This window comes from Lampris incognitus, chromosome 3, assembly GCF_029633865.1.
Source record: "Lampris incognitus isolate fLamInc1 chromosome 3, fLamInc1.hap2, whole genome shotgun sequence".
NCBI lineage: Eukaryota > Metazoa > Chordata > Actinopteri > Lampriformes > Lampridae > Lampris > Lampris incognitus.
The window spans coordinates 8,348,237-8,361,348 of record NC_079213.1 but is presented as its reverse complement, the minus strand read 5'-3'; the positions used below and the strand labels follow the sequence as shown (position 1 = coordinate 8,361,348).

The following is a 13,112-nucleotide window of genomic DNA, read 5'->3' as shown; positions in this document are numbered from 1 at the left end:
ATATTACAGATTTATTTGACGTACAAGATGTCAGTAGTTCTTGAAGCTAATATCAAGCCCGCGGTATGCCAAGCATTGCGGTATGGTGGCACAGTGGTTAGTGCTGTCACCTCACAGCAAAGAAGGTCCTGGGTTCGAACCCCGGGGTTGTCCGACCTTGGGGGTCATCCCAGATCGTCCTCTGTGTGGAGTTTGCATGTTCTCCCCGTGTCTGTGGTGGGTTTTCTCCGGGTGCTCCGGTTTCCCCCACCATCAAAAAGACATGCGTGTTAGTGTTTAATACTCCTGTCTGTGCCCCTGAGCAAGGCATGGCGAGACGAACTGAAGTTGGTCCCCGGGTGCTGCATGGCGGCTGCCCACTGCTCCCAGCTACACAGCTAGGATGGGTTAAATGCAAAGTGTAATTTCCCCACGGGGATCAGTAAAGTATCTCAAAATCAAAAGCCAAGTCAAGTCAAGTTCCCCTTTGTTGTCCTAAGACTGAGATTCTGTACATACACATATGAAAACATACAATAACTATACGGAAAACACACAACGTGAAAATGTAGGAACATGCCCTGTTCCCACTGGTCTGACCAGATTTACACCTCGTTCAGAAAACACATCTTCCCCCTTTCATTGTGTTTCCAGGATGGCAGTGGGGAGGAAGGCGGAGATGAGAGGGGCAGACGGCTGGACGTTAGCATGACGGCGCCCCGGCTGGATTCTGAGGAGGTGACGGTCAGCCAGCTCCTCCATTCCCTGAGGAACGAGACCCACAAGGTGGAGCAGCTCCAAACTGAGCTCCGGGTTTCTAAGGCCTGGTAGGCCTCATTTCCGTCATTACTTATCTGACATGGAGATTTAACCCTGTTGGAGGAGCCAAACTAGGATTCTCCCTTTCACTCTCCTCACTCCCTCTCTCTCTCTTTTCCCAACTCTTCCATTCAGTTGGTTGTGTCACTGGGATTGGTTTGTTTCAATCGCATCACTTGAATCAATCACTTAAGAGCTGCTATGAGGAGTTTCTCACTGATTTTGATGCCCTGTATGACTGACAGGTCAAACGGGCCCATCAGAGAGATTACATATTTAGGGTTCAAGCCTGCTATTGGTTTTGTACTGGTTTGTTTTTCTTTAGGAATGTTTGCGCAAATTCCTGAGAGATGGTAAATGGTAGAGACATGAGATTTTGCCCATTGCGGGTGGGTAGCCGGATGTGGGTATGTGTCCTGGTTCGCTGCACTACCGCCTCCTCTGGTTTGCCAGGGTGCCTGTTCATGGGGGAGGGGGAACTGGGGGGAATAGCGTGATCCTCCCACGCGCTACGCCCCCCCCCCCTCCCCCCCCCCGGTTGAGGATGCTCGCTCCACTGTCAGGTGAAAAGAAGCGGCTGGTGACGCCACATGTATGGGAGGAGGCATGTGGTAGTCTGCAGCCCTCCCCGGGTCGGCAGAGGTGGTGGAGCAGCGACCAGGATGGCTTGGAAGAGTGGGGTAATTGGCTGGATACAATTGGGGAGAAAAAATGGGAAAAATCCCCAAAAATATTGAAAAATAAAAAATCGTAACTCCGTTAGTAATTAGTCCGATTTAGACGAAACTTGGTACAGACGTACGTCTATCGTCACTCTACAAATTTGCCTCAAGAACCATTAGAGGCCGCCTCACTAGATTTTCCGCATTTGGGAATTTTTTGAAATACACGTTTGACACCTCCTCCTAAATCATAGGTCCGATTGCTACCAAATCTTCGATGGATCATTATTGGACAACGCTTATCAAAAGTTGTGTAAAGCTTGTCGATATCTTATTTAGTTTTCAAAATATTGACCAATGAACTTCGAAAGGCAAGTCGAGGCAAGTTTATTTGTATAGCTCCTTATCGTGGCAGAGGTCATTCAAAGTGCTTTACAGGCAAAAGATAAGGGAAGAAAGCATGTGGACATATCCTGCAAGTTTTGTGATTGTTGGCCCAGTGGTTGTTGACTTTGGTCTATTTATGTGCTTAGCCATGCCCTTTTGCTTTTATACTAAGTACCTGAAACATACCCTGAAAGTTGCATTCAAATCTACCTCTAGATTTGAAAAAAAAAAATGGGCGTGGCATAAACACAAGCAAGACTATAAATCAGCAATTGTTTGTCCAATCGTTACAAAACTTGCAGATATATTTCATTATAATGTTGAACCACGTGTGTAAAAACTATTTTGAAATCGCTCAATAGGTGGCGCCACCAGTTCCAAAACACGTGCATGGGCCTCGGGCAAATTTGGCCATAAATCAATGGCAGCTTGTCCAAGTGTCACCAAACTTGGTGGATAATTTAATTAAGCGGTCTGAAGTTTTCACACAGGCTGTGTTGGCTCGAACCCCGGAGGCGCTGCTTGCAGCTGGTTTATTGCTGTGCAGTGATTTAAACGTGTGTCTTGCAGTTGGATTTCCCCTGAAATCAGACAAATGATTTACGGCATACACACAGGATACATAACCACAGTTAGAGATACACGACCTCATGGCTGTATATCTTACAACCAGATTTTTAATCAAGAGCACAGCCACACTGGCACCCCGTAGCCGAATGGTTACAGCGCAGTTGCAACTGTCACCGGTTCGATTCCAGCCAGCGACCTTTGCTGCATGTCATACATACACTCTCCTCTCTCTCTCTCTTCTCTTCTCTCTCTCTCTCTCTCTCTCTCTCTCTCTCTCTCTCTCTCTCTCTCTCTTCTCCTCTCTCTCTCTCCTCTCTCTCTCATCTCTCTCTGTGCTCTCTCTGTCTCCCCCTCTCTCTCTCTGTCTCTCTGTCTTTCTCTCTCTATTTCTCTGTCTCCCTCTCTCTCTCTCTCATCTCTCTGTCTCTCTCTCTCTGTCCTCTCTGTCTCCTCTCTCTCTCTCTTCTCTTCTCTCTCTCTCTCTCTCTGTCTCCCTCTCTCTCTCTCTCTCTCTCTCTCTCTCCCTCTCTCTCTCTCTCTCTCTCTCCCTCTCTCTCTCTCTCTCTCTCTCTCTCTCCTCTCTCTCTCTCTCTCGCTCTCTCTCTCTCTCTCTCTCTCTCCTCTCTCTCTCTCCTCTCTCTCTCCCTCTCTCTCCTCTCTCTCTCCTCTCTCCTCTCTCTCTCTCTCTCTCTGCCCATTTCCTGTCTGCCTCTTCACTGTAAAATAATCCAGAAAATAAAACACCACCGCATCTCTCTCTCTTCTCTACAAAACACGAGCAGCTGGAGGGTGAATGTGGAGCAAGAGTCCGTCCTTTAGATTATAGGCCATTCATTACTCAGAAATAATTAAATACTATATGAGTTATATAGATATAAATGAACTATGATGAGTAGTAATTACTGCGTATCATACGGGTAAATATGAGTCTTTTCTTCCCCCCCACCTTTTTCTCCCCAATTGTATCCGGCCAATTACCCCACTCTTCCGAGCCGTCCCGGTCGCTGCTCCACCTCCTCTGCCGATCCGGGGAAGGCCGCAGACTACCACGTGTCTCCTCCGATACATGTGGAGTCGCTCTGTGCAGAAGATACCCATCCTTCTTTAAATGCCTCTTCTCCTCATGCCTGCTGACATAATGTTTGATTCCTAGATACTCTTTCCTCCGTTATCTCTCGGGACACTTTCAGTCGTTGTGCTTCAGAATGCCTCTTTCTCTCTTTTTGTGTGCATCCTGCCAAGTCAAAGTCCTCGTGCATGCAAACCTGTGTGGCCAAACCTAACTGTATTTTTCTAACCTAGTATCATTGAGCTGGAGAAGAAGAAGACTTGTACAGAAAAGACTTCACAGACGTCCCTCCAGCCAGAGGCTGCAGAGACAGAGAAGACACAGCAGGAGAATTCTGGGAAGGAAGAGAAGGTACTCATACCATACTTCTAAAAGAAGTAACTGAAGTTATAATATCGTTAGTAGTAGGAGTAGTATTAGCAGTGGTGGTTGGAGTAAATTATAGTTGTAATAGAAGTAGTACCAGCGTCCAGAGTGGCAGCAATGGTACTATTAGTTATAACACTACAGCTGGTATTAGCAGTGGTTGCAGTACTATTGCTAATAGTACAGGGAGTGTTTTTGTATTGCAGGCTGTAATACATGTATTCTGACACCAGTTTAACGTGGAAACAGACTGCATGGGATGAATGTGAGCATTTAATTCTCAGACACACTGTCTGGTTGAGATTACAGGGAAAATACATCTGTACATGTTTTCATGGTTATTTCTGAATTCTCAGTGAAGACACGCTTAAACCCAGAGTAACCAACACTGATGCCAGCAGTACAAGCTTCGTCTCTGATGATGTTCAGTTTGTTTGATGTAGTCTTTTGTATTTACGTTTGAGTGTTAATAGACTGAATTGTTGTTAATGGGAATGTTTGTGGTTCAGGAGGTGTCCGAGGTGGAGAACCTGAGGGAGCAGATGATGACCCTGTTTAAAGAACTACAGCAGGCTCAGAGCAAACTGTATGAAGCCGAGGACATGAAGAAAAACCTGCAGGACAGGTAGACGGACAGAGGGGACAGATGGACAGACAGACAAAGGGGCGTCCGAGTAGTGTGGCGGTCTATTCCGTTGCCTATCAACACAGGGATCACCGGTTTGAATCCCTGTGTTACCGCCACCTTGGTCGGACGTCCCAACAGGCACAATTGGCCGTGTCTGCGGGTGGGAAGCCAGATGTGGGTATGTGTCCTGGTCGCTGCACTAGCGCCTCCTCTGGTCAGTCGGGCTGCCTCTTCAGAAGTGAGGGGGACCTGGGGGGAATAGCGTGATCCTCCCACACGCTACATCCCCCTGGTGAAACTCCTCACTGTCAGGTGAAAAGAAGCGGCTGGTGTCTCCACATGTATGGGAGGAAGCATGTGGTAGTCTGCAGCCCTCCCCGGATCGGCAGAGGGGGTGGAGCAGTGACCGAGATGGCTTGAAGAGTGGGGTAATTGGCCAAGTACAATTGGGGAGAAAAATACTAAAAAAAAATAAAAAAAAAAGACAGACAGGGAGAGATAGGCAAGCGGACGGATGGAAAGACAGACAGATAGATGGACGGACAAACAGACAGAAGGACAGAGAGACTGACGGACAACAGACACACTGATCGACATACAGATGGACAAACAGACACACAGAGAGACAGACAGAAAGATACAACCACAGATAGACACATGCAAAGATAAACTTAGAGTCTCTCTCTGCGTTTGCCTGTCTTCCCTCCTCTCTCCCTTTCTCTCTTTCCATCTCTGTCCTCTCTCCGTGTCTCTGTCTTCAGATGCCGGGATGTGGAGCAGGACATGGCAACTCTGCGGACTCAGTTGTCGGACAAGCAGGCGGTGCAGAGCGAGAACGACAGGTTGAAGCTTCAGCTGGACAGCATGCAGGCCCAGGGCCAGCTGGAACAGAGGAAGTCAGAGGAGGAGAGGTCATTTACCCCCCCCCCCCAACACACACATATACACACACACAGACACACACACTCAGCTGACACTGACAGAAATGAGGTCATGTAATGAGATATCAGTTCTATTGGAAAGCCCCACGTCCTCAATAGCAACCTGTAACATTCACTTCTTAGCTGTTATCTGGACAGCTTACCCCCATCATACACACACAAAAACACACACACTCATACACACTTGCACTCACAAGCACACACACATGCACCAACGCCACCTGGTCTATTTCAGGAACAACCTGGCGCAGCTGAAGGATGCCTACACCAAGCTCTTTGAGGACTACAACGAGCTCAAAGAGGAGAAGAAGAAGAGAGAGGTGACTACCTTACCTTTTTTCAGACTTACAATAAATGTTACTGGATATCACATATATTGTTGAACCCCCCCCCCCTTTTTTTTATAACTCTGCAATACTGAGGCACTCTGCTGGACCCCCGATAGGGGAAATTCTATTTTCATTTGCACCCCCACCCAAAGGACTGCCCAACAAGGAAAACAAGATAAGCGCTCCCTCTAGTGGTGGGGCAGAATTTTATCAATAGCGTTACAGGGATTCAATACTGGTGTTAAAGGGAAATTTTCATTAGTGTGGATGTTACGTCAATCTTGACTGTTACCTGAATTTATAGAGGCAATTAAAAAAAACAAACTTAACCAATATTTGCTGAGAAAATGCCATTTTTCTGCTCACAGTCAAGTTTTGGCTAGATTTAGCCATTCCTACTGTGACCAGGATTAATTGTGAGCACTGGTCAGGTTTGTCCTGTTGCTCAATTTCGTGTAACTGCTCCGTCAAAATATCATGAAATATGTCCCCATCTGTCATCTGTCTGTCCTACATTTCGGCTGGCAATTTCTGCTTTCTGTATTTTAGATTTTAAAATGACCATAGTGGGCGTCCAGGTGGCGTGGCGGTCTATTCCGCTGCCTACCAACACGGGGATCGCTGGTTCGAATCCCCATGTTACCTCCGGCTTGGTCAGATGCCCCTACAAACACAATTGGCCGTGTCTGCGGATGGGAAGCCGAATGTGGGTATGTGTCCTGGTCGCTGCACTAGCGCCTCCTCTGGTCGGTTGGGGCGCCTGTTCAGGGGGTGGGGGGGACTGGGGGAATAGCGTGATCCTCCCACGCGCTATGTTCCCCTGGTGAAACTCCTCACTGTCAGGTGAAAAGAAGCGGCTGGCGACTCCACATGTATGGGAGGAGGCATGTGGTCGTCTGCAGCCCTCCCCGGATTGACAGAGGGGGTGGAGCAGCGACCAGGACGGCTTTGAAAAGTGGGGGTAATTGGCCAAGTACAATTGGGGAGAAAGGGGGGGGGGAGAAAAATTTTAAATCCATTGGCGGATAAATGTTCAACCTAGCTACAGCGGCACAGAGCGAGGAGACAGAAATGCTGCCGTCCTGTAAGTGAGCACTACTGAGGAACGACACGTGGAGATCAAGTAGAAAAATGGCGACACCTCCATGACGAATCTAATGTTGACATTTGCTTTGACTAGTCTGAGTTGATGCCGAAGGAGATGGTGGACAACCTGCAGACACGGCTGGAGTCGGCAGAGCAGGCTCTGGCTACGAAACAGGAGCGCATCGACGGCATGAAGCAAGAGATCTACCAGAAGGAGAAGGAGCTCGAGACCATCTCAGTCTTCCAGGCCCAGGTGTGTGTGTGTGTGTGTGTGTGTGTGTGTGTGTGTGTGTGTGTGTGTGTGTGTGTGTGTGTGTGTGTGTGTGTGTGTCTTGTACTTGTGAGGATGAAATGGTACTCACGACTTCCACAGAAAGTCGTGAAAACCTCAGAGTTCACACATTCTCGGTCTCCCAACTCTACAAGACAGGGTTGTGGTTTGGATTCGGGTCAGGCTAAGTTTAAGTCTCAGCTGTAAGGATGTCGCTCGAACAGTTTTGCACGTGGTCAGCGCGGTGAGAGCAGGTAGACTTCTGAAGGATGATGTATCAGAACTTACAGGAACGCATCATGTAAGATGAGGTCGGTGTGAAACGGGTAACTCTGCACACAGGTTATCGTCAAACAGAATGATGGCTTTCAGCGTATACTTCCTTGCTCAATTAAAAGTGGTATATTTGGGTTTTTCAGTAATCTTAGGTACATAGAATATTTGTTGTACGGGGTAGCTTTTTTGGTTGTTAAATTAAGTTAGTGTTTTCAGTTATTCTGCTCTAAAATGTTTGTGTTTGTGTGTGTGTGTTGATATTGATGAACTTGTCATATGTGTTATTTAACTTGGCAGGAAACAGACATGGGTGTGTTTCCTGTCAGACCTCATCCTCCCCGCTGCTGATGCAGATGTGTGTTTGCACGAGGGCTGAAACGAACCGACATTTTCATTATCAGTTAATCTACTGATTTTGTTTTTTTTTTTTTTGATAAATCTGAAAAATAATCATTGAATATTTGAAATTTAAAAAAAATAATGGTAAATGCCCATCATGAGTTCCCAGAGCCCAAATCGAGTGTGAGCGAGTCTGAACACCGTTTAAGTCCGTCTGATCAGCAGCCAGAAAAACCCATAAAGGATTTATTTTGTCATATGAATCAGAGAAATCTTAGCATTTGTGGGGCTGTAACCAGCAAATGTTTGGTAATGCGGTGGCCAGTGATACAGCAAAATTGCAACAAAAAAAAAAGTCAATGAGACGAGGATCCTTCAAAATAAGACTTTTATTGACGTATCAACAAAGTCTGAGTCAGGTCTGCAGAGTGACTGAAAATCAGACAAAAGCCTCCCTTGTCTTTATACCATTTACACATCTAGTGAACAATCTACTTGCGCCAGTCAATGTCCTGCTTTTAATCAGGGACCTTGTTGATCAGGACATGTTGGTGGAGCAGGAGCATCTCTATCGATGTAAGGAGGACATTAGGATGTCTTCAGTCCTCCCCCTTTGACAGTCTAATGGTTGTCTTGATATGCTGCTACTACTGCTGCTACTGTTTTCTGCATAATAATGGTTACACTTACATGATGGAATGTCACTTATCATACTTTTGGGCATAAACAAGTTTATCTTCTACTAACGTTCTGTCCTGGTTATATGGCCTTGTGCTACTCGCCACTTGCTTGTCACTCTAATCACATGAAATGACAGATACCCACATGTGCCCTTACATATTACCATATATTTCCCCCCTTTGAGGCCTACAAGGCCTCAGTAACTTTATTTGATAACTGTGCAAAATGATTAATCAATTACCAAGATTATGTAACCAGTTAACTTCCTGTCAATCAACTGATTAATGGAGTAATGGCTTCAGCAGTAGTTTGGTATTGTGTTGTGAGCCAGTGACTGGCTGTGCTTGTGGTGGTTTAACGGGTGTGTGTTCGCGTCCCGCAGGCGGAGGTGTACTCGTCAGATTTCTATGCCGAGCGCGCCGCCCGGGAGAAGATCCACGAGGAGAAGGAGCGCCTGGCCGCTCAGCTGGAGTTCGTGAAGAAGCAGAACAGCCAGCTGCAGGAAGAGATGGAGTCACTGGGCAGGTAGGGGCTGAACCACGCCTCCTAATGGGGGGAGCATGTTATGACTTGAGTCTAAATAATACTGGGGCGGTGTGGAATTAAGCATTAGTCCTCTACGGGGCTTCTGCATTAAGCGTTTGTCCCGATGACCTGGTCCTGTTTGTCACTTCGGTCCTCTGGTTTCTGCTTTTCATTTGGTTACATGTGTTAACGGAGAGGGAACTAAATCTTAGTACCATCTGTAAACAAAGGAGAGGGACGCAGCCTTTGTAGGGCGCTACCGCAAGATGCCCAAAAGTAAAAAGATAATAGAGGAGGAGTAAAACCAGGGTGGGCAGCTGTAAAAAAAGAAATTAAGTAGAATAAAATGAAGTAAAACAAGGATTGAAACAAGAGGTGGGCCACTATGAAAGGTTCAAAAGAAGGCCTTCTGATAAAGAAGGGCTTGATAATATAATCTGCATATGCTGATAAGAAATGTGTTTGGTTAGAAAATTGTCAAATTCATGGGGCGTCCGGGTGGCGTAGCGGTCTATTCCATTGACTACCAACACAGGGATCGCCGGTTTGAATCCCCGCGTTACCTCCGGCTTGGTCGGGTGTCCCTACAGACACAACTGGCCGTGTCTGCGGGTGGGAAGCCGGATGTGGGTATGTGTCCTGGTCGGTGCACTAGTGCCTCCTCTGGTCAGTCGGGGTGCCTGTTCAGGGGGGAGGGGGAACTGGGGGGGAATAGCGTGATCCTCCCATGCGCTACATCCCCCTGGTGAAACTCCTCACTGTCAGGTGAAAAGAAACGGCTGGCGACTCCACATGTATGGGAGGAGGCATGTGGTAGTCTGCAGCCCTCCCCGGATCAGCAGAGGGGGTGGAGCCGCGACCGGGACAGCTCAGAGTGGAGTAATTGGCCAAATACAATTGGGGAGAAAAAGTTGGGGGGGTTAAGGCCCATTTTAAAAACCTTGATGGAAGGGGCAGTTCTGAGATAGTCCGGGAGGGAGACAGAAAATATACAGAAAAAGTTTTTGAAAGAGAATTCATAACTTATGTTTATATTCATTTACTTTCATATTTGTATTATAATTTTGTGTTTTGTCTAATTGCCCCATGAGGACATCATATTCCTGGTATGAGACAACTTGTTTTGCAAATGCAATTGATTCTGTCTCTGATTTTAAAGCCAGATTTCCTCAACACCGCCATGTGTATTGCAGCCATTCTCCTGTGGTCACTGAAAGTTGAATCAGTCCATCTGCACACGTTTGAGATGAAATGATTCGACTTCCTGTGATTTCCTTACCTGGATTATCCATCCATCCATTATCCAAACCGCTTATGCGGCTCTCAGGGTCGCGGGGACGCTGGAGCGTATCCCAGCAGTCACTGGGCAGCAGGCGGGGGGAGACACCCTGGACAGGCTGCCAGTTCACCACAGGGCCGACACACACATTCACACCTAGGGACAATTTAGTACGGCCGATTCACCTGACCTACATGTCTCTGGACTGTGGGAGCACCCGGAGGAAACCCACGCAGACACGGGGAGAACATGCAAACTCCACACAGAGGACGACCCGGGACGACCTCCAAGGTTGGACTACCCCGAGGCTCGAACCCAGGGCCTTCTTGCTGTGAGGCGACCCTCACAGCGATCCTTTCCTGGATTATTGAGCATGCATATAAAGACATTCTACTGTGGCCTATCACCGGTATTTATAAGGCGTGCGAGTCAGGAGCTTGTTTTTAGCCAAGGCTAGCATCAAGCTGTTTGCCTGGATGGACTCCGTTTTGAACATTTGCTTTGTGTGTTGTTTTGTTTTGTTTTTTTGAGACAGTAATCAACAATATGGATGTGAGATGGTGTTTTTCCAATAAAAAAAAACCCTCGTGTGGTTGACAGTTGGTTTCAAGGCACATCAGCCCACTGCAGAAAACAACCTAACTTACCTTTTCTGTCCTTCTCACAGGCAGTCGCTGAACGAGATGCAAAGGAGGCACGTGTCACGGGGAGGCAATCCACAAGGGGGCGCCAGTGCTCAGGGTGGAAGAGGTAACTCAGCATTGTAGTGTCAAACTCTTTTTTTCTCCATTTCATTCATTACACCTGTTTAATCTAATTCAGGGTCTAATCCCCTAGACAGGTCACCTGTCCATCAGAGGACCTGCACATACAATCACTCAAACACCATTAATACCCATGGGACATTTGCACCCTCCAATCTACCTGACATGCACAGCTTTAGGTGGAGGGGGTGACACTGGAGTGCTCAGAGAAAACCAGCACAAAAAGAAGGAGAGAACTAGTAAACTTCGGGTCTTAAGGAAAACATGAACCTTATATCTGTTTCCCTTTAAAATGTATGTATCCGGGTAGCGTAGTGGTCTATTCCGTTGACTACCAACACGGGGATCGCCGGATCCAATCCCCGTGTTACCTCCGGCTTGGTTAGGCGTCCCCATAGACACAATTGGCCATGTCTGCGGGTGGGAAGCCGGATCTGGGTATGTGTCCTGGTCGCTGTACTAGCGCCTCCTCTGGTCGTTCAGGGGGGAGGGGGAATAGCGTGATCCTCCCACGCACTACGTCCCCCTGGCAAAACTCCTCACTATCAGGTGAAAGTGGCTGGCGACTCCACATGTATGGGAGGAGGCATATGGTAGTCCGCAGCCCTCCCCGGATCAGCAGAGGGGGTGGAGCAGTGACCAGGACAGCTTGGAAGAGTGGGGTAATTGGCTGGATACAATTGGGAGGAAAAGGGGAAAAAATTTATGTATCCATACATAACATGCATCCAATCCCAGTTTAGAGTGACACAGAGGACTAATAAGACAGCATCCCAGTGTTGTCACGTCAACAGATTCAATCACAGTTATTCAGTTTACACTCGTTTGATTGACAAGTAAAGACAAATGAAGACAGCAGACACTTTTTGGCTTCAAGTAGAAAATCCAACAGTAAGGGCAATGATTACTGTGGAAAATATGCAATTATATGCAGTTGTTCTTTGATGCTATGGGGTGGGCTGGGGAGACACTGTCTAGTAACCGTTTCCTATAAGTGGTCACCCAGGTTGTCCCAGATGTTTCGGGCATTGCAGAATGTCCTGTCATGTTCAGGTGCTGATTCATGTCTTCCTGTCTTTTCAAGGCGGTGACGGCAGGGACTGGCAGCAGCAGGTGAATATCCCAGAACACGCCTGCCCCAAATGTAATGAGATCCTACCAGACATGGACAGCCTGCAGATCCACATCATGGACTGCATCATTTAAACCTCCACCGTGATAATCATCCGCAGCAGTTGACTACAGACAACAACATCTGCAGTAGCACCTTAACCTTGAGTCTTCCCCTGCTTGGAAATGCATCTTTGACCGACATGGTAACGGTTTATAATCCCATTTAAAATGATGCTGTTATAGAGTAGCTGACTAATAGGGTATGCAGGTGGGGTGTCCCGTATCTCTCTGAAGGTCACGTCAACAGGACTCGTGGGTGTTGGGAGGGTTCGAACCTGTTTGAATTAAAGGGCAGTCTCCTTAACTGCCTAGCAAGTCTGTTATAGGTATTCAGTTGGTTTGTCTTTCAATATGTTTGACGGCATTGAAATACAGACAAGACGGGGCGAGTGTTCGGGGCTGATCCGCTGACAGGGAGCAATAAGCAGTAGAAGTGGAGCAGGACTGTTTGTTGAGTGTGTAAATCTCGTCTCTGGGTGTACTTACACTATATCACACATAAATACAGTAAAAACAGCCAAAGTTCAGCCTTTTTTTTTTTCTTCTCAAGTTAAATCTGAGTCAACCAGCTGGTGAAACGTCTCTGTGTGTGTGGAGCTGTCTTTCTTTATCCTTTCAATCAGAAAATTCCCTTTTTGAGTTTTTAAATGGTTCTCATTTGTTGTCAGTAAAGTTGAATTTCAGGTTGACAGTTTCTCTAAAATGAGGGCGTATGCAAAACGTTTGCACATTAATTCTGGGACGTAATCTGGTTTATTTACTCAGATGATACCTGGTGATATGTTTATTATAAAGATTAGACAAGATAATCAGTTACGTTAAGCAGCAGTCTCTGTAGTATGTGCAGGAGACTGGCATCTGTTGCCTGCATGTCGGCGAAAACTTCCGCCTAATCCTCTTTGTAATGTACACAAGCCACTCCAATCCATGCACCAGTTAATTAAAGAAATAAAATTTGTTTGCAAATA

At 46.9% G+C, this 13,112-nt stretch overlaps 1 protein-coding gene across 1 annotated transcript; it reads left to right on the top strand.

Annotated features, from left to right (window-relative positions):
- The first annotated feature begins 638 nt into the window (after positions 1–638).
- Positions 639–13,112, top strand: optn (optineurin). Its single transcript, XM_056277887.1, has 9 exons — positions 639–806; positions 3,720–3,837; positions 4,362–4,477; positions 5,242–5,391; positions 5,657–5,741; positions 6,931–7,089; positions 8,786–8,928; positions 10,875–10,957; positions 12,056–13,112. Exons 1-9 carry the CDS (start codon positions 688–690, stop codon positions 12,175–12,177), a joined length of 1,095 nt encoding a protein of 364 aa, XP_056133862.1. The 5' UTR covers positions 639–687; the 3' UTR covers positions 12,178–13,112.